Source organism: Abramis brama, assembly GCF_963993115.1.
Source record: "Abramis brama genome assembly, chromosome: 9".
In the NCBI taxonomy this organism is placed as follows: domain Eukaryota; kingdom Metazoa; phylum Chordata; class Actinopteri; order Cypriniformes; family Leuciscidae; genus Abramis; species Abramis brama.
In genome coordinates, this window is record NC_139971.1 from 23,854,846 (window position 1) to 23,882,000 (window position 27,155).

The 27,155-nt window shown below is 36.3% G+C and overlaps 2 protein-coding genes across 7 annotated transcripts in view; both read right to left on the reverse strand.

Annotated features, from left to right (window-relative positions):
• Positions 1 to 19,750, reverse strand: part of gdpd4a (glycerophosphodiester phosphodiesterase domain containing 4a) — a 32,716-nt gene extending 12,966 nt beyond the window's left edge. The window contains exons 1-7 of one of the 4 annotated variants that reach the window (XM_084124853.1): positions 19,595 to 19,750; positions 9,107 to 9,350; positions 6,387 to 6,490; positions 4,067 to 4,160; positions 3,925 to 3,984; positions 3,067 to 3,165; positions 2,859 to 2,952 (exon numbers count right to left, since the gene is read on the reverse strand). In XM_084124853.1, coding sequence (XP_083980979.1) covers positions 2,859 to 2,952; positions 3,067 to 3,165; positions 3,925 to 3,984; positions 4,067 to 4,160; positions 6,387 to 6,490; positions 9,107 to 9,289 — 634 coding nt within the window. In that variant the 5' untranslated portion in view covers positions 9,290 to 9,350; positions 19,595 to 19,750. Of the gene's footprint in view, positions 1 to 2,858; positions 2,953 to 3,066; positions 3,166 to 3,924; positions 3,985 to 4,066; positions 4,161 to 6,386; positions 6,491 to 9,106; positions 9,351 to 14,979; positions 15,141 to 19,594 lie in introns of those variants that run through there. The other 3 variants (XM_084124851.1, XM_084124850.1, XM_084124852.1) reach the window with 3 other exon arrangements.
• Positions 19,751 to 25,710: 5,960 nt separating this feature from the next.
• pak1 (p21 protein (Cdc42/Rac)-activated kinase 1) overlaps positions 25,711 to 27,155 on the reverse strand; it is a 50,985-nt gene continuing 49,540 nt past the window's right edge. For all 3 annotated transcript variants that reach the window (XM_084123557.1, XM_084123555.1, XM_084123556.1), the window contains exon 15: positions 25,711 to 26,801. In XM_084123557.1, the coding sequence (XP_083979683.1) occupies positions 26,715 to 26,801 (87 nt within the window). In that variant the 3' untranslated portion in view covers positions 25,711 to 26,714. The remainder of the gene's footprint in view (positions 26,802 to 27,155) is intronic.

A 27,155-nucleotide genomic window follows, 5' to 3' on the forward strand; every position in this document is an offset into this window, starting at 1 on the left:
GAATTATAGTTATTAGGGGCTTAATCAAGAATCCTTATATACTTCATCTTCAGGTGGGAGACTATGGCAGCCCGTAGAACTGCTTAGGGATGGTCTCAATATTCCAGATGCCAATTTTGGGGGCAGTGTCTTAAACCCTGTAGTGCCACCAACAGTTTCATATACATTTTAGCTCATAACCAGAATTGAACGGAAAAAAAACATTTTTGTCTGATTCCTTGGGACCTCTTGATGGATGAATCTTGACATAAAAGTCAAGTGTGTGTAATGGAGTGTGTGTAAAAGCTACACACACTCCATCAATTAGGGTTAGAAGAACTGTTGCCAAACATATAACATGCTAGAAACATAATCATAGCAATAATGATCCAGTCATAGACTCCTAAGTATTTGCCCATTTAAATCCAAACAGCAACTTTTTTTAAGCTCTATATATATATAATTTTTTTTTTGTATTTTCAATGAGCAGGAAGCTTCCTAGTAGTCAACATTTGAAGTGGATGAAAAAAGTTGATCAAAGTTGTCCTAAGACAAGAACGGGTATTGTTCAAAATTCATGTAAAACTTTGATGAAAGGTTTTGATCCACTTCAAATGTTGACAACTGTACACACACATACATACTGAAGCTGGTTAAATACAACCATCATTTGCAAAAGTTTCAAGGTTTCTGATCTAGGCAAAATGCCATCAACATATTCCCCATCATAGCCAAATCCACAAAACCACCTCTTCATTGCCAAATACATTAAAAAAAACATCATACCGGCCAATACAATACCACTACAATCATTTAGCAGCCTGAATAAACTTCAGAATTACAAATAATAGATAATTAAAAGATAATAGCGCGCTGACAGGGTCCACTTAGTTACTGCAGCTCCCGTTGGGTCGCCTGTAATGAGAGTTTATGTCACCTCTACACTGGCACGGCTCATCTCAAGAAGAGAGAGACGTTGTCTTTGTGAGAGAGGGATGATGGGACAAAGAGACGTCTCTGGGTGGAGGCGAGCGTCACACAGCTGGTGTGAGTTTAGCCTCAGTCCTGCATTTGTCTTTCTGACACGTTCGTCATGCTTTCAGTAAAGCGCAAAGAGAGAGAGCCGCAGACATGACTCAGCCGAACATCAGCCAGATGCAGAGAGTGAGGAGAGAGAGCAGGAGAAAAGCCAAAGGGAAAGAAGAAAAGGAGGACAGAGAGGAACAAAGCTTTTGGAGGACAAGCTCTTGGTTTTTATGAGTCTAACAGTACAATGAAAAGAAAGGACAGATGCAGCAGCTGTGTTAACAACAGATAATGAATGGATCGGAGTCACTGACACCAACAAAATGACACCATTTCCATTGACTTGAGAGCAGGAATGATGTAACTGACTATGGTACTATGGTATAACCTGCCCATAACTAACATGGACATCATGGTTTTTGTTTACAAATTATTTTACTGGGATATCATGGATAAAATGTCCCTTCTACCCCGTGTTGTTGTCTAAAATTAAACCATTTCAAATAACAGAAATTATTTTAATAGTTTAATAGTATTTTAAAATGAACATTATAAATGTTGCCTTGGTAACTAACTAAAATAAAATATGTTTTAAGTTTGTAAAAATAGGACCCATTGTACTGTTAATATGGATGAATTTTCCAAAATAATTTCACGTTTTAGAACAAACTATTATAGAACAAACTATTATATCGCGTGCACAATATACTTAAAACGAGGGAACTAATTAGTAAAAATTATTAAGTAGTGAGAACGATTTGTTAATTTCTTTAAAGAGTTAAGGCCCGTTCACACCAAGGACGATAACTATAAAGATAACGATAAAGATATAATTCTAAAAATCGTTCTCCATATTAAAGAATAACAGAGTTCACACCACAACTATAACGATAAAGATATGAGGAACGATATCGTTGGGATCACTTTCAGAATGATTTTTTTTCAGCTGTCAAACGATAAAACACTGACAGTCAATCAGAATCCATTCTAATTTAAAGGTCTCGCGCATTTAAAATGGGGCGCGCGCGCGCGTGCTTAGAATAAAAAGACCGTTATCGTTCGTTGGTGTGGACGCATATATAGTTATCTTTGTCTTTATCTTTATAGTTATCGTGCTTGGTGTGAACGGGCCTTTATTCACCCAAAAATGAAAATTCTGTCATTAATTACTCACCCTCATGTCGTTCCTAAATCCAATCTGTTCATAATATAAAGCAACTGAGTCTCTTTAGAAAATTTTTACGGTAGTTGCGTAGTTGTCAATGGAGAGCACAGAACTGGCTCAGATTTTATTCAAAATATCTTCATTTGTGTTCCGAAGATGAACGAAAGTGTAATGGGTTTGGAACATGAGGGTGAGTAAATGATGACAGAATTTTCCTTTTTAGGTGAACTAACCCTTTAATATTTTTCATGTATTAAAGTACATGAAATAATGTCATGTGCGGGGCTCCGAACTAGATAGCAAAATGTCTGAAATCACTTCCAGCACCTTAAAATATACAGATGGGGTTGCTAGGTCTTTCAAAGTCAATCTTCTCCAACCCTCCCGATAACATGGCTTGGTACTCACACACACGCATTCACACCTACAGACAATTTAGCATCTCCAATTCACCTATACTACATGTTTTTTGGATTGTGAGGGAAACCGAAGCACCCAGAGGAAACCCACGCAGACACAGGGAGAACATGCAAACTCCACACAGAAAGGACTCCTGACAGTACTACCCACTGAGCAGAGGCCATTTTTCAGCCCAGAAACTTTTTTTGTCAAAAACAACTAGAAGATGTGTTGGGTGAAATAGGATATGACTTTTCATTTGTTGCCAGCACCAAAAAGGATCACATACCTCTCTTGTTCATGCGAAAGAAGTGTAATGCTATTGGCCAGGACAGAAGTGTCATTAGTGAAACTCCGCCCAGGTGCAGAAAGGGTGCTGTGATCTGCACACAAAAATGGAAATACATAAATGCACACTGCATGAACTGCACTTGATGTAAATTGGAAAGCTAATTCGACTGTCTGTCCCAATTGCTGTGTCGAGTGAAAAGACCTACCTGAAATGAAAGGAGCAGCGTCGTCCATTCTTTGCTCCATAAGTCAGAGAGCACAGCTGTGGCACTGATAGAGAAAGCTAGAGTCACCAGGATACCAATCTGTGAAAAGTCAAAAAATACAAAACATATATATATATATATTTTTTTTATCTAATATACATATATAATAGCAGTTTATATATATATATATATATATATATATATATATATATATAAAACATAGCAGTTTTTTTATTGTTACTTAAAATTTTTAAAAATTAAAATAGTAAAAAAAATAAAATAAAAAAAATATAAATATTAGATGAAGCTTAAATGAAAATAAGAAATGTTGCCTTAATAGCAAATGAAATAATGAAATAAAAGTTTAAGCTGAAGAACTAAAGAATGGCTGAAAATAAAACAAATAAATATAAACTAAAGCGAAATAATAATAAAAATAATAGTAAAAAATTACTACAGCATAATTACTAAAATGACTAAAACTAAAATAAAAAAAATAATAGTTGATACAAAATATCAATAAATATTAAAATAGCAAATAAATAATCCTAAAATAAGATGTAGTGTTTTTTCCTTAATCATTATAGTACAGCAAAACACAAAAAAACACTACAACAACAACATTTGTGTTAGGAGAGAATAAAATAAAACTTCAATTATTTACAGCAGCCCCCAAAATTGCACTTAAAAATGCCATGTTTAAAAAACATATCAAATTATTTCACTGTAGGTTCAACGCAATCTGAATCATATGAAGCTGTTTCTCTGGTAACGCAGATATGGAATGAATACAAATGTGCACGATGGGGTGTCATTCACAGTAAGAGTGAATGATGAAAAGACTGTTTCTTTGATCACCTTGTGGCTCCAGTGGAGGTAAAGCCTCTGTCCTTCAGAGAGAAGGCACACCGCTAGGACCTGCAAACATCAAGACCACAACATTAATTATGAGGACAGGCGGAGGTTGAAACGCTTTGTTGTTGTTGTTCAGTGTTCTCACCAGCAGGAGGGCGATGTAAGTGAAGAGGGCGGCAGCGACCACCAGCAACACCACTGACCACGGGAACCAGAATCCCAGGTTCCCGAAGTTAAACCTGCAGGAATAAAGATCAGATTTTTTTTTTTTTTTGAGAATATCAAAATAAATCAATCAATTAATCCATCCCTTTGCATCATTCTCAGGGATTGGTGCCAATTGTATCTGAAAATTTCAGGATTTTTTTTTTTTTTTTTTACTATACTATATCACCCGAATATGTATAATCATAATAAATTATTAAGAACTGTTAGCAATAAGCTTTATGCTGAACGCCACTTGAACAAACAGGAAAACGGGTCTCATAGCATCTGCTTGTCAGAGAAAGTGTTAACAGAATGAGTTCAACATGAATCGATGGCGTTATCTATGGACTTTAAGGTAATCAGCTGACCTAACAAGTTCAGGGCTGCCAACTCTCACGCATTGAGCGTGAGACTCACGCAATTGACACTTTTCACATGCTCTCACGCCACACATCCATTTTCTCACGCACAGAAAAATTGTGGAGCAAAGAGGTACTTTTAATATTAAACTAATTCTCAGCTCTTAGATTCCGTCAATTTTATTACGAAATTCAGACAAAAATACGTTTGGCGCTTGTAAATGTGACGTGACAGATCGCTGAGCGCCTCAGTTCAAGTGCACGTGAACCGATCACCTGTTACTTTTTTTTTTTAAAGATGCAGTACAACTTACCGAAAGTATACATAATATCGACCAATTAGTGTTTTTCAACCACGGAAAGAGGTCAATATAACAGCAGGAGAACAATTATGTCACATAACGTTACATTTACCTCAGGAAAGCCATTTAACGACCATAGCATGTTAATTGAATAGAAAAAATAGCTAGAGAGGAGATTTTGCTGACCACTATATTATATATTTATTATATTTTTACTTATGTCATTAAATAATTGTTATTATAACAAAAACTGCATTATATTTAATTTAATGTTATTTTTAATAATACCAGCAGACTGGGCCCTCTATGTTTACAGCATTAGGTGAGATTATTTTTTAAAATAAAATTTAAAATAAACATGTATCCAAATTAATCAATATTGAATCAAAATCGGAATCAAATCACAAGAATGGAATTGAAATCTTGAAATTTTTGTCAAGCAATAATAAAAACTGTATCCTATACCAGTCATTGTACAATGTATACATTGTAACATGTTGTCACTAAACTTCATAAAATTCTATTTAGTTACCAAATGTTTTGACAATTACACTTACTGTGATGCAATATTTGTTTTTACATACCCACCCCCCCTCGCCAAAAAAAATACAAATCTCACTCCAAGCTAAACTCAAAAGTTGGCAGCCCTGCAAGTTATTGAGGCCATTTTATTCAATTTTAATATCTGAATGTTAGTGAGAAGAAGAAAAATAAAAAACTTTTAGTATGTGACTGCATGAACTGTAGCCTGGAAATCCAGACCTAAATCTGAAAGATTAATTTGTCTGGCATCGACTAATGAAAATCGTCCAGCTCGAGGGGCGGCACCAAGCATGCATTTGAAAATCTCACTGCACGCAATTGGATAACACTACGACCAATCACAACAAGTTATTGCTTAGTTACCAGCGGAGCTAACTGGTAGATTAGACTCTTACCATATCCGGTCGGCAAAACAGCAAAAAGCCAAGTCTAACTCGTTCATTGAAGCGGCCAAAGCCGTTTCAAATAACTGGTGTTCATCCATAGGCATCTTGCAATGTTTACTAATGACTTCGACGTCACAGCGCTGTCGTCATCTGTTTAGCTCGCCTCTGGCCCGCCTATATCAGATAACCCGATGTGATTGGTGCAGCTCGGATACAAGGGCATATTTAATGAGCATCATTACTCAACGCCAGAGTAACTCGCTGAGCAAATTCAACTTGTGCTCTCGCGAGAACTCTGGATTTACAGGGTACATGAACTGATTAAATGTCTTGAATGCATTGCATATCTATCTATCCATCTATCTATATATATATAAAACATTCAAATATAATGGAAATGAATAGACATGCAAATTCCTAATATTTTGATGAAAATAGTTTTTTTTAAATAAAATGTGTAGTGTGTTTCTTTCTTTTTTTTAAAGAGTTTCTATGTCTTCTATAATGTAAATCAAATCAATCAACAAATTAATTATTTATTAATTAATTAATTATTAATTATTTCATTAGTAAGCCATATGGACACAGAAATGGCATGGTTTTCTTCGAGTGACCCATCAGTCTAACTGTGTGTCAGTCCATCTGTCTGTCCATCCCGAGACACTCACCAGTCAAAGTCATTGTAGTCATTCTGCGCCTCACTCCAGAAGTACAGGAATATCAGGGTCAGGAAAAACGTTACGATGAGGAGAGCGAAACTACCACACTCCAACTGCAAAACAGAGCCATCATGAGCCGTGATAACACCCACACCCCACCACAGTTACTCAACAGTGTGAAAACTCAAGAGGAGGATCAAACTGAAGCACCACATGAGGCGAACACAGACTTTGAAATTCAAATAGTTGCTTTCGAGCTGTACAGGACGGCCCGGCTCAGCGTGCAGCAATAATACAGTGAGTCATCAGGCTGGTTTTAAATGACTCAATGAATGATGCTTTCTGAGTCATACTGCAACTTATCGGCACTGAAACCACCTCGATTTAGAAAGCAGCCCACCAGCTGAACAAGAGCTGCACTTGCTGTGTTCAAGAAAACTAATCAGCACATACAGGAAAAGTGCACTGATAAGTGCTTTCTATTGAGCAGCATGAGTGGCTTCAGCAGACATTCTGGTTAAGGGGAAATTATTCACAGATCTTCACGAAACAAGCCCCTTGAGAGAGAACAATATGTTAGAAAATGGAAACACTTGATATATGTGGTGTACTCAATACCAGCATGCACTGGGTTTATTCATCTTAATGTCTGTGCATATAATGGTAATATATCAACATCAAATTAAAGGGTTAATTCACCCAAAAATTTAAATTAGCCCATGATTTACTCACTCTTAAGTCATCCTAGGTGTATATGACATTCTTCTTTCAGACGAATACAATCAGAGTTATATTTAAAAAAAATTATATTTCTCTTACACAAACACATCGATTCACGTTCATTTTTGGATGAACTAACCCTTTAACATTACATTTACTGAAGAAAGTTTTAGCGCTTTTAAGGTAGCAAAGGAATAGAGAGCCAAGGTCATGGGTTTGATTGCCAGGGAATGCTTGAACCGATTAAATGTAAGCTTAGAATGCAACGCAAGTTGCTTTAGATAAAAGCAACTGCCAAAATTCCTAAATATAAAACGTAAATGTATTTGCACTGTGGTGATTTTGGACACATGAATACATGAAACATGAAATGAGTGAGTGCTGTGACAAATGAGAAAACTACAGTGAATGCATGACATTTTACTTTCAATAAAAGGATTTTTTTTAAATAAACATATTTCATTCATATGCAATTAAGATGAAAATAAATTCTTGATATTTAATTTAAAATATTGTTTATAAACTCTATGCCCTTTCAAAAGTGATTTATGAAGCAGTTATTTTAGTGTATTATATATGAATTATTACTATTATGTTTAATGTATTTTTACATAATGTATATGTAGTTGAATGTATAACATCTTTAGTTTGTTTTTATTTACTTCCAGTTAGTAATTTTAGTGTTTTTCATCTAATATTTATTCTTTATTTCAGCTTCATTTCAATTACCAAAAATGTTTTTAATAGTTTTAGCTAATGATAATAGCTCTAATGAGAAATAACTGAAATGTATGGTGGCCGAGAGAGCTCAACACGCTGCAACTGAAAAAAACGCATGCAAATAGAAAAAAACACCCGCAAATTAAGAAAACATCTTCATCAGTTTCACAACACACGTGTGCTCCAAATACTCTGTTTAAGCATCTCTCAATCAATGATATGGGCTAACAGTGTGATAATCTAATAATCATAAAATACATATACATAATAAAAATACAATATTTGAAAATAAATATTGTATTTTTGCCTGTGTCTGCCTTTTACTGAACTCACTACAGTAGATTGCTAGAATTATAATTTTATAATCTGACCAAAATAATGAATCTTATAAAGCAGATTATGTTGTTCGTCTTTGAGCAACCTATGATGCCTAATCATGCTGTCAAGGTAGAAAGCACACAATGGCCCGGTTTCACAGACAGGGCTTAAGATTAAGCCAGGATTAGGCCTTAGTTCAATTAGGACATTTAAGTGGCTTTTATTAAAAGTGCCTTAGAAAAAAAAAATTACTGATGTACATCTTAAGACAAAACAATGGCACTGACATATTGACATATCAGTGCTTTCAGTTAAGACAGCTCAAACATGCATTTTAGTCTGGGACTAGACTAGACTAGGTGTACTGTGTAATTTTTAGCATCATCAAGTGGTGAAGTTGCGAATTGCAACCAACAGAAGTTACGGTGGCCGACAGGAAAAGATGTCGTCGTCTGAGACAGCAGAGATTAGCCAGTTCAGCATTGAGGTTTCTTTACAAAGGTAAATTAAGAAATTAGGTTTACTTAACTATTCAGTAAAACGATATGTTATTGCGAATATTATTGTTACTTGTTCATCATTGTGTCAGTGTTTTATTCGCTGACTTTAGCTAGCTTCTTTGCACGGAGAACAACATAGTGACGAAACGCGTTTGTCCGTTTAGGGCCACTGTAGAAACATGTCGGCGCATTTCAATGTAAGGGGACCCGCGGTGTATGTAGATTGAAATGGCTCATTCTAAGGTAATGAAAACATTACGGTTCATTAAGTAAGGTCTTTATACACCACTGAAAACATAGTTATGTATATGATATTGCATTTCTGTCAACAGATCCTCCTAAATATTACACAATGCACCTTTAAGCCTTGTCTGTGAAACTGGGGGTATGTTTTGGAACAAAACCTGAATGTAAACCATCATAAGAAGGAGTTTAAAAGCAATATAAGGGACTTCAAGCATGTTTTCTCACCCGACTACAGCAGCATTCCCCCGGCTGGGCTTTGGCACGCTGGTAGCGTCTCCACTGGCAGCCGTACAGGCCGGCCAGACACGAGACAAACGGCTGGTGCTCATAGCGCTGCAGCAGCTGCCGCCGCACCACCTTTAGCTTCCCCAGCTTCAGTCTGGACAGGCTCACCGGAGAGCGGCCCATAGATCAGCCGCTCCCCTGCATGGAGCGGCCCGGAGCAGACGGATGGAGACAAAGAAAAAATCTGCAAGAGACAAAGAGAGAGATCGTGAAGATGTTTCTCACTGTTCTCCAATTATATTGAATCCTATGGAGTGACATATCAAGCTACGGCGAGAGAATAACGATCATAATAATTACACTGACAATTCCTCCAGTCACATGTCAACTCTACTGTGTTTCCTGACAGAATGAGGCTTGTTAACAAAGAACCCTTCAAAAACCTTTAACAAACAGCACTCGTGACACAAATAAACTACAATCTCTAAGGGCCTCCCATGGGCCCCTGCCCTGCCAGAACACTCACATCTTCTCCACATAACCACACAGATCACTCATGAAATCACCATGACATCACCAATGCAGTCTATTATAAATGATTTATCCGTGCACATCATTATTATTTTTTTAATTCATGTGACCTCGGAATCTTGCATCAAAATATCTTCCCCTCCCTCTTGCATCGACATCATCTCTTCTGATGATGTGTTTACTGGTGCGAGGGCGGGACAACCTGTCAATCAAAGGAGATCCACCAATAGCAAACCACAACCATCCGAACAATTCTAATCAATGAAAAATCAAATAATCATGTTAACTCAGGGTTTACAAATGTACAATAATGTTCAAAAGAGGTTTTTAAAGAAATGTAGACTTTTTAAAAGAAAATTAGACTTTTATTTAGCAATTGCATTAAATTGATCAAAGTGACAGTAAAAACATTTGTTACAAAAGATTTCTATTTCATATAAAGGCTGTTTTAGGCTGATTTATCAAAATATCAAGCAAATCAACTATTTATATTAATAAGAAATGTTTTCTTGATAAGCAAAATATTAGAATGATTTCTGAAGGATCATGTGACACTGAAGACTGCATCACAGGAATACATTACATTTGCATTTTTGCATGCAGCCTTGGTGAGCGGAAGAGATACATATCTTACCAACCCAAAACAGTGAACCCAGAATTAACCATTTCAAGTAAGAAAAGCTCATTGCAAAGTTATTCATCCAATTTACTGTTGCTTATTCATTTACATTTCTTGTTTAGACACTGCACAATGGCTAGACTCAGAGATATGGACTGGATCGTTTATCATCTTTGTCCCAGACTGGGCGGTCCGATAGAGGATTTGAAAGGGGAATTCAGTGGGGAATAATGCCTGACCCGCCTCTGATCTCCAGACAGACACATCAGGAGAAGAGCAGCTTCCCCCTCACAAAGCAGCTAAACCGGTTAGTAGATATTAAGGCGGCGGATTATAGTAAAAACAGAAGAGATGTGATCCAGAACGCTCACTGCTCAAGTAAATCGAGACAAAACAGATACTGATAAACTCTAGCAAAAAAAGCGGCAAAAGCAAAGACACTATGGTAGGCTGTATTACTAAATCTGTTTTATTTCTTGAGTCAGAACAGCATTTAGAACAAACACAGTTTTCATTTAACACTCTTCAATGCACCTTTAAGTGAAGTAAGTACATTGAAGTTGTCATTTGTTTACTTCATGAATAACGAGATCACAGAAGCATGACATAACCGCGTGCTTCGTTCCGCTGGGATGTCTTAGTTGTCAGCGTACCACGTGTCGTGGCCTTCAGGGTTTAAACTTCAGGGAAGCGAGAGACATGCTTGAGGTCTTTGGCTCGTGTTGTAGTAGTTTGATGTCGAGGTCGGCTCTAATGAGAATACCTGCGCTTAAGCCCCGCCCTGACTGGCTGCTGTCATGGTGATGACTGTCCTTGAGTGAAAGTGTCCCATCAGGATGTGTATCCGCGGAGGGAAGCGTTACATTAGCTTCATTATAATAAACAGATATTTATTCCCCAGTTTTACAGCAAAAAAAGTCATTCCTTAATACTTTTTTGTCTTGTTTTACAGTAAAAATGTCCATAAAAAAAATGTATATCCATAAAACATGAAAAATGTAGGCCTAGTTGATAAGCAATACTGCATGAGATCTTAAGGCTCGTTTTAACAGAACAAACTTTTGTGATGCTAATGCAAAAAAATTATAATAATATACATATATTTGTTTTTAAGTAATATATATATATATATATATATATATATATATATATATATATATATATATAGTAATTATATTAAGTAAAATTTGTAAAGACTTTTTGCGTCACATATTATTATGACACAATGTCAGTGATAAAATATTCATAGTCATTCACTTTTATGTACACAAGGCATAATTTCCTGAAAGGTAAAATATGATGTTGTAACTAAGATATCCACAATGCAGATGAGATAACAGACGAAATTAAGTTTTGCATGGTGGGTCACACAATCATAAACTAAGAAAACACTGAACAAGCCAAAGATGTCACACGCTGACAAAAATCTAATATATCAAGTATATAAAGCAATATGATAAAAACACTGTTGTTTGATTGACAGATTGTGAATACCTCACTGATGTAGCTAGCCATTAAATCAAACAGTATAGCCTGTGAACGGCAGCCCTTTAAAAGCACTACAGGCTGCAAGAATAAATAAATGACTCAATAAATGAATATTTTTACAAATATTCTAAGAATATTTTCTACTTTGTCAGTTTTATTTTATATAAAAATAGATTTAGAAAAAATACAATATTAATACAGTAATATTGTGAAATATTATCACAATTGAACTTACCGTTTTTTGGGGGGGTTTTGTTCATTTATTTCTGTGATGTCAAAGCTGAATTTTCAGCATCATTACTCCAGTCTTTAGTGTCACATGATTTCAGAAATCATTCAAATATGCTGATTTGCTGCCCAAGAAATATTTCTTATTATTATCAATGTCGAAAACAGTTGTGCTGCTTCATATTTTTGTGGAAACCAATCAAACCATGATACATTTTTCTATTATGAATGGAAAGTTCAGAAAACATTAGTAACATTATAAATATCTTTGCTGTCACTTTCTTTTATCAATATAAATAGTAATAATTTCTAATATATATTATTATATGTATTATTAACCCTTTAATAATACAAACAAAATATTATATATTAATATTATATATTGTTAGTATATTTTACATATTAGAATGATTTCTGAAGGATAATGTGACACTGAAGACTGGAGTAATGGCTGATGAAAATTCAGCTTTGCATCACAGAAATAAATTATATTGTAAAGTATATTCAAATAGAAAACCATTATTTTACATTGTAATAATATTTCACAATATTACAGTTTTTTCTGCATTTTTGATCAATTAAATGCAGGCTTGATGAGTAAAGAGACTTCTTTCAAAAACAATAAAAATGGTGATGTTTCCATACTTTTGACCAGTACGTATCATATAACTTCATAAAATATATATTTTAAATATAATTTTAATGTAATATGCATTTATGCATTATAAACTAAAACCCTCGACACAGAGGAAACACTGATAACAAGTTTGTTATCTGAACTTCATGGGAGCAGCCTTGAACACGAAGACTTACAGATTGTCATGAGGTTAAACAATGTTTAGATCAGCAGCTCCTGTCTTCTCATTAGCTAATGGAAGATCATGCCATCTTAACTGCGACCCAGAATACACAGCGCTACGGTGCTCATTTCTGAATATCCGTCCCACATAAATTTCCTCATTATAGTGAGATTTAGAGGCTACTAAAAAAAACTGAAACCATAAACAGCTCCCTGACACAAAGTAAAAAAAATTCCTTTTGAAAGTGTTAATTTGACAATGAAATGTAATGTAAATATTACAACATCTTTGTCATGCGCTTTGACCGATAAATATGCAATTATGGCACAGTAAACCGCAGCAGTAAAACATTTTCCTCGCCTATCTAGCATGCTAAGTAACTTTAGCTGAAATTACACAGTAAAATGTATTGCTGACATCACAACTTTAAACAGTCCTCAGGCCAACAGTCAAATGACTGAAACAGATCTCAGTCCCATCTCCACAAGTAAACACATATTAACAAGAGTCTGAAGGCATCTGGATTGTAATAGAAATGGTACTGGTTTTCTGTGCATGAGGCCACAAGTCTTTAATATGGAATGACTGAAGGAGATTGAGTTATGCGTCTAATTAATCAGAGTAAAAGCATTCTCACGCGCCGTCTCAACGGTGTAAAACACAACGCAGCAGAGAGAGGCTGCGCTTCATGCTCGCCGAGGCACAACGCTTTGTTTAGACATAAATAAACAATGCACACAAATAATGAGCGCCGTTAGTGGCAGCAGGACTATTGTTCATTCTTGCCCTGAATCACTCAGGGCAAGTCTCTCCCTCCAAATTCAATTCAATAAAAGACTTTATTGGCAAGACAAGGCTACTAAGCATTGCCAGGTTTTAGTTTTCTAATATTATTGTATGATTTATCTAATGTAGTTTTGTTAATTTCATCCAAAGCAGTCCACGTTGCATTCAAGGTATATATTTTATCAGCTCATGTATTCTTCGGAATCAAACCCATGACTCTGGTGTTGCTTGTGCTATGCTGGGGTTTATACACTGTCAAAAAAAAAAGGTTGCTGCCTTATATTTTTAAGTACAATCAACTTGGATGTTTAAGTCATTTCAACTTAAATTACATTAAACTGACTTAAATTAGTTGAATATTGTATAACTTATTACAAAAAAAGTAGAAAATTGCCTAACTTATTTGATGAGCAATGTAAAAACATATGTTGTCATAACTTTTCTATGTGGTGAACTTGCCAGGGTGTTTTTTAGTACCTTACTGTTCTAGATGGTTCTAAGGAATTGCTAGTTAGCTGCTAGTTTTTGTTTGTTTGTTTGTTTGTTGTTGTTTTTTTTTTAGTTGTTGCTAGGTGGTTACTTACTGGCCCAGCAAGTCGCAAGATTTGAGATGTTATTCATGCCAGTGGTGATGCGGATTCAGTTACAGTTACATGATAGCCTACTGAGGGTTAGGAGTGTATTCAAATCACTAACCCTCAATATGAGCAGTAGTCATGCTTGACTTAGCAAATGGCACTAATAAAAAAAATAAGAAAGAAATCCCTTTAACACTTTGACCTGATCTCTCTCACTCACCAGCGCTTAACTAACGTTATATCTATATAAAGAAGGAAATGACCTGTTCGGCCAGATACAGACAATCCTCTTACCAGCCGTATGTCAAACCTCTGGCGCCAAACCATTCTGAATTAAAACAACACAAACATGGATTGATTTATCCCATTTTGTCTGCTCAAACAGTTACGTTTTCTATTCTTTAAAAATATAAAAACTATAGTAGGGTGTTATCAAATAGTAAAACTGTATTTGGATATAGCCTACACATGGTAGCCTACTACTGAGTCAGTAGCTGCTACCATGTGTAGTACTGAATAATCACCATATTCATATTGTACAGCAGGGTAAGTTAGTTGAAAAGTCACAGTACTAACTGTACCAGGCATAGCTCCAAAAACGCTATATAACAAACTAAACTGAACACACACAGAGACATACACATTTGTTTTCTCTGCATTTCCAGAAGCGTCTGAACACTGTAACTGCTCTATTCAGTGACACTGTCATTCATTTTCTTTGACAATAAAACACCTGATGGTGACTGACACACAACATCAAGAGTTCGACAGTTACAGGCTCATCGATGACGCCGCGTCGCCAAAGTAACTGATCATCACTGAAAGACACGTAGTTTCACTCACCAATCTTTCAGTGGTTATTCCGGTTATTAGTGATCATCGGCCGTAGTATGGAAAGATGATATCAGCTCCGAATCGATCAGAGGACCGTTGAAACGTCTCTGTCTGTGTGTGTGAACAGCAGCTGCTGAACACCTGTTACTAACACACAGCAACACACTCACAATAAACTCCGCCCAGAGACTTTTCTCTCTCTCTCTCTCTCTCTCTCTCTCTCTCTCTCTCTCTCTCTCTCTACTTTGCATATTTTTTGTTTATCTAAGAGGGTTTATATTTCACATTTATATTTAGGTAGGCTATATAATATCAACACTGTATACAGTACTGAACTGACTTAAGCTGAAGCACTCTGTATTGTATAAAGCGCTAATACTGTATAGGTGACTTGACTAAACTGCAGCAAACCCAAACCTGTATTGTTTTTGTCACTAAATCGGTTAAAATTGTGACTGTTTGTCTGTGAAGTTTTATATAAAGAGAATATTTAGTTATCAATATAGTGTAGGTTTTTTTTTTTAGAAGCAGTCACAATTGATTCAAATTACAAATGACAGCTTACCCTGACCTAAAAAAAAGTTAAACATTTGTGTTAAAACACACCATCATTATGACTCTTGTATTACTGTATGCAATGATATGATCATATTGTAATTTTAGTTTACCAAAAATAACCCTACTTCACATGTTTGAAACAAAACAACAACAAACAAAACCACAGCTATAAACCAAGCATTTATGCAACTGGACTTTTGACTGAAAATCTCAAAATTATGAAAGCTTGTGATAGCTTCCCTATGTGACAACTAGCCCGGTCTGCCTTATATATAACATTACATATAAATAAACATGTATTCAGTGCCCCGTTCAGCTTGTCATACTGTATTAGACTCATTTATTGTGCAGAATGACTGAAGCGTTTCAGTGGCGATCAGAGCAACAGATGGTGACTGTGTAAATTACATCTCACGATACTGATCATATGCCTCTAAACTGCTGTTCTCACTCCAGTATTTCATTACACAGTCAAGATTACAGTCATTGCAGCTTTTATCTTATTTAGTTAAGAGCTCTCTCTCTCTCTCTCTCTCTCTCTCTCTCTCTCTCTCTCTCTCTCTCTCTCTCTCTCTCTCTCTCTCTCTCTCTCTCTCTCTCTCTCTCTCTCTCTCTCTCTCTCTCTCTCTCTCTCTCTCTCTCTCTCTGTGTGTGTGTGGTAGCCTGATCTCCCTGAGACAGGAAACTCAATCTATGACACTTTTAGGGTATAAAAATACAATAGTCTTCAAACTATACTGCGTGTAAACTTGTACACTGCAGTCATTGAATAACATTCTGGCTCAGTTGTATATGGGTCATGCTGGTACTTTTAAGCAGGACATTAGCAATCCATTTTCCAGTGGGTCAGTCGTGAAGAAAGCTAATCATATTTTCTGGAATAACAGGCTCAGTAGTGAGAGGATGAATAAATATTGTTCCAGAGATATGATTTAAACCCTGTGTGAATCTGTGGCTCTGAAAAACTCCTCAGCTCTACTTCTGTCTCAGATCCAGTGGCTTGAATTTGTAATGCGTTTATGACGAAGCTCAGCTATGACGCAGGAAGTTTAATTTCTCTCATATTTGCTCTCCAATCTGCATGTAAGACTGCACTGTGCTCACCGGGAGGTTCCTCATCTGTCTGTTCCCATCATTTGATATGACATATCTCACAGATGCACCTCTGATGATCTCACTGGCTTTGAATACAGACCTGAGTTTCCATTTAATAAAGTATCCATAGTGCTTCATGCCCATAAATCTATGATGTATTGAGGGGACGGTGGTGAATAAATGGTGAAATATAGCTTGATTCAGTGCAATGGGATAATATGAAGTCAGGCAATAATAAATTCTGACTTTATACTATATTTCAGAGTCCAGAATGAAACAACAATGACTATACATTATTTTTTCACTGAAACTGCTTGTTTTGTCGCTATAGCGAACAGTGTATGGCAGAATACAATAGTGACATTTACTAAATATCTTCATGGAACATGATCTTTACTTAATATCCTAATGATTTTTGGCATAAAAGAAAAATCGATAACTTTGACCCATACAATGTATTGTTGGCTATTATACCCGTGCTACTTATGACTGGTTTTGTGATCTAGGGTCACATATGACAGCTACAGAGATGGCAATTGATCTAGATTGTAGCGTAGGAGCTCACTTAATTGCATGGTAACATAGTGGCAAAGCCATGGAGCTATAAAGCTCTGCGGTCCCACACAGTGCTGCCTGGAAACAAGAGAGATGCATAGATCACAGTCCTACCGTATCACCACAGTGCCCTTGAGCCCAACACTTAACCCTGTGTGGCTCCGCTGGGGCGGCCCCTGCTATGAATGCAGTACAAGAAACTCATGACAGAGACCATCTGTGAAATGACAAGCAACTGCACACATTACATCATTCAGGTGTTCCCCTGCAGGTCGATGTATGGACTGAACAGGAGGGAAAACACCTCACTGCAGCCAAATGAATCAGAGACACGCATGTGCATGTGTACATCCTCTTACCTCTGTATATATATAAAACTAGAGAGAGATAGATGGATGGATGGATGGATGGATGGATGGATGGATGAATGGATGGATGGATTTATGGATGGATGGTTGGATAGATAGATAGATAGATAGATAGATAGATAGATAGATAGATAGATAGATAGATAGATAGATAGATAGATAGATAGATAGATAGATAGATAGATAGATAGATAGATAGATAGATAGATAGATAGATAGATAGATCTACGGGATGGATGGATGGATGGATGGATGGATGGATGGATGGATGGATGGATGGATGGATGAATGGATGGATGGATTTATGGATGGATGGTTGGATAGATAGATAGATAGATAGATAGATAGATAGATAGATAGATAGATAGATAGATAGATAGATAGATAGATAGATAGATAGATAGATAGATAGATAGATCTACGGGATGGATGGATAGATGGATGGATGGATGGATGGATGGATGGATGGATGGATGGATGGATGGATGGATGGATGGATGGATGGATGAATGGATGGATGGATTTATGGATGGATGGTTGGATAGATAGATAGATAGATAGATAGATAGATAGATAGATAGATAGATAGATAGATAGATAGATAGATAGATAGATAGATAGATAGATAGATAGATAGATAGATCTACGGGATGGATGGATGGATGGATGGATGGATGGATGGATGGATGGATGGATGGATGGATGGATGGATGGATGGATGGATGGATGGATTTATGGATGGATGGATGGTTGGATAGATAGATAGATAGATAGATAGATAGATAGATAGATAGATAGATAGATAGATAGATAGATAGATAGATAGATAGATAGATAGATAGATAGATAGATAGATAGATAGATAGATAGATCTATGGGATGGATGGATGGATGGATTTATGGATAGATAGATAGATAGATAGATAGATAGATAGATAGATAGATAGATAGATAGATAGATAGATAGATAGATAGATAGATAGATAGATAGATAGATAGATAGATAGATAGATAGATCTATGGGATGGATGGATGGATGGATGGATTTATGGATAGATAGATAGATAGATAGATAGATAGATAGATAGATAGATAGATAGATAGATAGATAGATAGATAGATAGATAGATAGATAGATAGATAGATCTATGGGATGGATGGATGGATGGATGATGGATGGATGGATGGATGGATGGATGGATGGATGGAATAAACATAAAAACAAACAAATAAATGAATACATTTGTGTTGCTCCAAGAAAATGTTTCTATCTAGAAAATCTGAAGCATAGACACGTATAACCCAATCACACAGCACACAGTGAGCATCCTTCATGTGAGTGTGGAGGGTGAGAGATGAACAGCTGCGCACGTCACTGTGAGCTCAAAGGCTCAATTCCTTCTCCCCTGACAGTGGAGAAACCTTGAGAAGTAATAAGCAGAGCGAACAGGCGTATTCCTCCTTTATGAAAACCCTCCTACGCTCATCAGCTCCTGACATGACGGATGGAGCTCAACTCACAGAGTAAGTTGGAGAAAAGAAAGACGCCCTTCACCTGACTCATACTGTACCCTCATAAAAACCAAGCTTGAGAAACTGCTGAGCAGTGAATATTAAAGCATTCATCACATATTCATTTATAAACTTGCATAATCAACAATGATAAATGACAAATTCTAAACTTAAAATCATTGCATAATTCGTAAAAATAACAACAACTTTTAACAGTGTTCATACAGGATGCTATTAATTACAATGGCAATAACAATACCTCTACGCAAACACATTAAATAAACAATAAAGTGTGACCATCATTGCATATTAAAATATTGCATAACAACCCTGATAAACAATCCTAAATGACTGCAAACTAATAAACACCTATAATTAAATAACATATAATTCATTTAAGCAACATTTTGTGGAGCTATTCCTAATCCAACAACACATGGATGCTGTAATGCAAAGCGCTAGCAAACATTGCATATGCAACATTCATACACAGTTTTATCCAGCAGTTTCAGAGTAGAACGGCATGAAAGGCTCACCTGATGTTGCAGTGTGTCTCTGCTGCAGTGAGCGCATCTGTGCATGTGTTCAGCATCAGCACCACAACACGCTGAAGACACACGCAGCGCTGTTACACTGACGCGTGGAGCTGAAGGTTTCACATTACCGCAGTGTCTCGACTGCCTGACTGCAGCGCTGCTGATGCAGGGACTCCGCCGAGCTCAAGGGTATCCATCACTCTTATGTAATTCAGCTCTCATGGTGCACAATGAGAGCTGGCAAGAAAAAGAAAAAAAGATTTTGGTTGTAATTACCTCTGCATTCTGACGGGCATGTATACAGTCAAATCAAAAATGATTCAGACACTAGATATAATTTTTGATATATTTTTTTACTAGTGGGTGCAGGACACTAAGTGAGGATGGCAAAATAAAGTAAACTGTGACATATTATACCCAAAAATTCCTCATACAGTGGACTACCAGTAAAATTTATAAAAAAAATTGGGACCAAAAATTATTCAGACACTTTGACCTGACCATGTTTTGCTTAAGTGACTTTTCTTTATTTGCTAATGCAAACTTTTTACACCAAAGACTGAACAAAATGAAGCATTGCTTGGTAATTGGTTGACCTAAATTGCACTGTAAAAAAATATCTGTTAAATTTACGGTAAAAAACTGGCAGCTGTGGTTGCCAGAAATTTACCGTAAAAAATACGGTAGCAACATTTTAGATTTTACAGACTTTCCTTAAATTTACAGTAATAAACCGTATTTAATTATCTGATATAATGTTAATTTCCTGACTTATTGAAGTATTAATATCTGTTTTGTACCATAGTAATACACTGACAACCACCAATCACAGTGGTGATGAAAATCACATGATGAATTAAAGCTCATCACAAGCAGCTCTTTCACAAGAAAGTTAATACTAATATATAGAAGCTGCACAGTGTCATTCAAACACTAAACACCATCATGAAATTAAACATTAATTTAACAACATTAAATGTAATAGAAAACCCTAATGTCATAACTGATTAGAAAAAACTAAGAAAACTATGAAGAAACTTCAACAAAAATACATCAAATGTGAAGTGTCACGCAGGGAATTGTGGGAATGTCAATTTACGTTTTTTCACTGTAAATTATACAATGACTTGTTCTTTTTCACTTCCAAAAACTGTAAATTTGACAGTATTTTACAGTAAAATTACATTAAATACCGTTAGATCTATCACAGTTGTTTACCGTATAAGGAAACTTTCTGTTAACCAATTAACAGCTTTTCACTGTAGCATTTTTACAGTCGTTGACTGTTAAAATCATGATCATTTTTTATTATCTAGTTGTGTACTTAAATTTAACAGCGGACAGCTATTCGACCTAATTCATTTGTGAGACAGTCTAACAGAACGATGGACAAAAACAGTGAAATATCAACTGATTTGATAACTTTGATCAATTTGAGTTCTTGTCATATTTTATTACCATTTTCTAAACTATAGCGAATAAACTGTGAGAATGTGAGAAATTTTGGTTTGACTGTATGTTTGTTAGTGTGTGATGCACTATATAATACATATTTACTTATAATACATATTCCAATGCATTATACCCAGTCCTAAATCATTCTAATATCAGTCAGTTATAATGCATATAATTGTTTCATCCTGTTCACACTGATCCATTTGTACCTTGAGTTTCTCAGTGTTAACACCGGTTATAAATGGGGAGGCTTTTTACTGACTGTTAGAAACAATTATTTTCTCATAAAAAGAGCTACTGTATGAGCTCAACTGCCAAAATCCCAGATGTTTCATGTTTTGAAAGGCAACTTTAGATGCTCTTGTTGTTTAATGCAGAAAGCAAGTATGAATTACCATTGGTTAGTTTAATCCATTAAATTCAATGGTGTGTTTGCCTTTCTCTTCTTCCTTATTCATTTCTAGGAATATATACAGTACTGGTCATGCAGTATATTTCCATCCAGTACTTTAAATGCTTACCCAACCTAAAAGTTTACAGTATCTCTGCACTGGAAACTGTGTGGGTTTATGAGAAGTCTGTGTGTTCTGTAAATAAACAGTGTATAAACAATAATACAGTGATTCTAGCCTTATTTTAGCTAAAAAGGCTCTATGGTGCCATTTCAGTTTTTCCAAGTATCCTAGGTACCAGAAAACAGCTGCCAAAAATACACACTGAACACCACTCACATTTTATTGGATTTGGAATTAATTTGAACTTTGATTAAACCGCTGGACCTTTATCATTTCACTTTTTCTATAGACTTCATGTACAGTACGTGTGAACCCGTGGCGTGAATAGATGGATATAATAATTTGAGTTATTATGTCACCTCTCGTTTGGCAGAAACATTTGATGCAATGCAATGAGATTACGTGCAAAGATTTCCAACAACGCACACACAATAAAATGTTTTACAGCTTCTATATTATTGTATTGTCTAAGCATCCTCCCCCAACCCCCAACCCCCACCCGCCAAGTAAGTTACACTGTATCATAATTCCAGTCATTTCCTCACACCGTCACTAATTAACTGGAATCCTTTGTCTTTCCAGTGTTGTGTGTGGCACTGGCAGATTTCCAACCCATTAAATGCCACCTCAGCAGTACCTCGGAAATGATTGCACCAAGAGGAAGGAGAGAGAATCGACAAGGGGGTGTTACAGTCACTCCTTTACATAAAAGCACGTGAGGAGGGGCACTGCTGTGTTTCTACTTGACAGATAATAAAAAACCTTGCTGAGCCTCATTCCCTCTAGACGATCTGCAGTGCTGCAGAGGAACACAGTTACACCCGATTCACACTGGATGCGTTAGCAGAACAGAAGCAACACAGACACATAGCCTACTATAGGCCTATATACATATAAAATGATGTATATACACTCACCGGCCACTTTATTAGGTACACCTTGCTAGTACCAGGTTGGACCCCCTTTTACCTTAATTCTTCTATACAACAATGTGCTGGAAGTTCCTCAGGGATTTTGGTCAATATTGACATGATAGCATCACAGTTGCTGCAGATTTGTCGGCTGCACATCCGACTCTCTCTTTCCAGCACATCCCAAAGGTGCTCTATTGGATTGAGATCTGGTGACTGTGGAGGCCATTTGAGTATAGTCATTGTCATGTTCGAGAAACCAGTTCGAGATGATTTGAGCTTTGTGACATGGAGTGTTATTCTGCTGGAAGTAGTCATCAGAAGATGAGTGGTAGAACAATACTCAGGTATGCTGTGGTGTTTAAATGCTCAATTAGTACTAAGGGGCTCAAAGTGTGCCAAGAAAATATCCTCCACACCATTACACCAACACCAGGCCTGAACTGTTGATATTGGCAGGATAGATCCATGCTTTCATGTTGTTTATGCCAAATTCTGACCCTACCATCATCAGACCAGGCACCATTTTCCCAATCTTCTATTGTTAAATTTTGGTGAGCACGTGTAAATTTTAGCCTCAGTTTCGGTCACCGGTGTGTTCTTCTGCTGCTGTCCGTCTGCTTCAAGGGTGGACATGTTGTGCATTTAAAGATGCTCTTCTGCAAACCTGGGTTGTAACAAGTGTTTATTTGAGTTACTGTTGCCTTTCAGCTGAACCAGTCTGACCATTCTCCTCTGACCTCTGGCATCAACAAGGCATTTTCACCCACATAACTGCCACTCACTGGATATTTTCTCTTTTTTAGACCATTTTCTGTAAACCCTGGAGATGGTTGTGTGTGAAAATCACAGCAGATCATCAGTTTCTGAAATACTCAGACCAGCCCTGGCACCAACAACCATGCAACGCTCAAAAACACTTAAATCTGGTGAATGGAGGTGAGTGGTGTGGGTGCACGTAGTTTATATGATAAAACTAATCTTAATGTTAGGAAATAATTCTAGTTTTAATCATTTAAACAGGCTTTTGAGGTTTGGGCAAAAAACTCATGGCAATTATGTGTTTTTGTGTATTTTATTTAGGCTATTTTTTCACAGTGCTGAAAGTCATATATATGGCCACTGTGAAACACAGAACACCTTGTATGATTTTACACTGAAATGTGTTATTTTGACCATGCACTGTGGCTTTAATTCGCGTTTGTGTGAATAGCCCTAAATCCCACGCTGCACTGCAAAAAATAGCTGCATTTTTGTTTGTGTGTGTATAATTTTCACTCAGAAATTGCTTGTAAATTTAACAAATCATTACAAAGAATCAGCCAGTTAAACTTATTAAATTTGAAATTTTAAAGTAGAAATACTAAAATATTTTTTTCTTGTAAAATGCACTCCAATTATATTTATTTTCAACTTCAAAATGTTTTTTTACAGTGAGTCCCAAGAGCTCTGACCATGGAGCAAATGGACTGTAAATTGCCTTATCATCTGTAAAATAACCCCCAAAAAGTAAGCAGTAATGCCAAACAAGCAACCAATCTCCTGCGTTGCATAAGCAAGAATGAGGCATTCAGTCTGGTCCAGTCCACATCCCAAAATCCATTTCACAGACCCAAGAAAGCAGCTTATACGTCCAAGAGCATTCATAAGATTGTTTATAAAAATACACAAATCTTTCATTGGTTGTTGGGGGAGGTCAGAGATTAGCATGTGGTGTGTTTTGTGTCTTGCAATGTTGTTGTATTTCAGATCAGGATTATTGAATGCCATTTCATTGCAACAATTCATAAAAACTCCCTCTCAGAGAGGCTATAAAAAGAAAATTCTCCTATAAAGGGCTTTTCTCTAGTGATCATGCTTCAAAAGTGTAATTCTAGACAGAGATGATGATTTTATTAAGCCTTATTGCCTCAAATACAACTAAAATGCATATATTGAAAAAAAAGAAAAACTCTGTCATCATTTACTCGTCTTTATGATGTTCCAAACTTGTTGGAAGGCTTTAACAAAAGTAGTTCAGGTTGGTCATGTCGTGTCTTTTTGGAGTTTCACAGTGTAAATCACCATTGTTGCATAGAAAAATACTCACACTTCAACATCTCTTTTTGTGTTTGACAAAATAAAACATGGGTTTGGAACAACATGAGAGTGAGGTTAAAGACGATTCTTGGGTGAACGATTCCTTTCACAGTCCAGCTATTCTCACAAAAAGCAGACAGTGGACAGAACATTTTGTTCAATCACTATAACCAATTCACATATGGTTTTGCAGTGTTTTATAACAGTGAGTGGGTCTCTGGTGATTTCCAGCTAATCATCTCAGAAGCGTAACGGAAGTGCAGTAATCCTGAGAGTGCACTGAAATGAAAATGAAAACCTTAAAACCTATTTGACCCTACGTTTTATGGGTTAAACACATCTTTGTGAATAATAAGCAGAGTACAGAAACATACTTAAAGCCATTCAGTTAAGTAAACAGTGACTGTGTTCAGAGTAGGAAACTAATGCATTGCTTACTTTGCAGAACTGTATGCACTGTACTGTAAACATAATAAAAAACAAAAAATAAATAAGGTTACATTTTATTTTTGGGGATTCATGTTACAGTGTAAGTATACATTTAAGTACTGAGTAATAATAAACTATACATGTACTTACTTTTTAGGGTTTGGGTTAGGATTTTGGTTTGATTTAGGGTTAGTTGCATGTAATTATGAATAATTTATAGTTATTAACTGCATGTAACGTTTCACAAGGACGCTGTAAAATAAAGTGTTACCAATAATCCTCCTCATTATGTACACAGTACAGATCAGTTATCATCTCAGAAAAAAATCAATTTTTTTATCAAATCAAAATTGAAAATCAATTTACAAATGTTTTAATTTTTACCTATAATTTTTATATATTTTAAAGAAAATCCTCATTATGTCCAGACTAACATCCAATTATAATCTCTCTACAATCTCATCCAATTATAATTACAAATATTATTTATTATATTTATTATTTATTTAAAAAAGTGATTTACTTATTTATATTTTAATAAAAGTTTGTGTGAAAATGCTTACATTTTTAATTAATAGTGAATTGAATCACTTTTTTAAAAGATTTAAAAGTTATTAAACATGCTTGCAGTCGAGAGCATTGCATTGTGGGATACAGCACATGCAGTGTGCCATTCTGAACACAGACAGCAACAGCAGTTACAACAACAAAAAAACACCTGGACACTGTGATTAATTCTGAAGTTTATTCGTCCCATTTCGTTAAGAATTTCGATTCGTCAAAAGGCCTTATAAACAGTTTATGGCTGGCAGAGATACTGATTGCTTACAGAAAAGATTTTCTTCATAAACAAATCCCATCAGTCCACTGAATTGGCAACAGATTGCATCTTCGTGGGTTGTGCCATCTTCGTACTATTCGTTTAAGGCCAAAGGGTACATGAACGCAGCATCAGAAAATTTTAATTTCATTAATGTTTGTGGCAACAAACCATCTCAATGCACAGAATGCATTGAGGTCTTTTTCATTTTCCGACATGTGGAGAGTTAATGGGACAGAACGGACCTCAGGTGGTCGTTTCAAAACTGCATCTGAAATGCAGTCTCTTCATGCACAGGCATCCTTCATAGTACCTTAAATCAATAGTCTGTTACAGATCATTAAGTTTCAATATCAAAAAACGCGTATCGGACGAGATCTTTCTGTCGATGAGATCGCGCTACAGTCGTGCCACGCATCAAGTCGCGATCTCAGCTAATCTATGAGCCGACAAACGCACATACGCACTCTCACACATACACAAACACTTTAAAAAAAAAACATTGTAAAATGAACAAACAAATAACCGACGTGAAAACATGAATCATGTTCCCATGATTTGACAGGCATTAAACACAAAATCAAACAAAAGAGCAATAGAAAAACTGACAGTGAGACCCAGAGAAAGTCAGCCGGTGAAACACGGGGGCAAATCCCCCATAATGCTTTGGGCCTGACGCACCGTGACCCTTTATTTTTCAGTGATGTCATCATTCAGAGCCTTTTTCGGTGACCGCAGCAGTGACTGCAGACACCCCCTCGGACCCCATCACAGCAGCGCTAGAGGACGAGGGACGGATGAACCCTCGGCATGAGAGCTCCTGACCGGGGCGAGAGAGAGAGAGAGAGAGAAAGAGGGCTGACGGGACGGGGCGGAGGACAGGTGGGGCCGGGGGTCGTCCCGGTGGGGGGCTAGCGGTTGTTCTTGGCCGCCTCTTTAGCCGCTATGATCAGTGGAGTGAGGCTGGACAGAGGCTTGGCCACTTTCAGGAACTGGTGCTGCAGGGAGAAGACAGAGACGTCTCTTATTAGGCTCATCGAGGCTGCATTTATTGGATCAAAAATACAGTAAAATCAGCAATATTTTGAAATATTATTACAATTTAAAATAACTGCTTTCTATTTGAATATATTTTTAAATATAATTTATTCCTGTGATGCAAAGCTGAATTTTCAGCATCATTACTCCAGTCTTCAGTGTCACATGATCCTTCAGAAATCATTCTAATGCTGATTTGCTGCTTAAGAAACATTTCTTATATTTATCAATGTTGAAGACAGTTGTGCTGCTTCATATTTTTGTGGAATTTTTAGTTCAAGATTCTTTTATGAATAGAAAGCTCAAATAAAGAA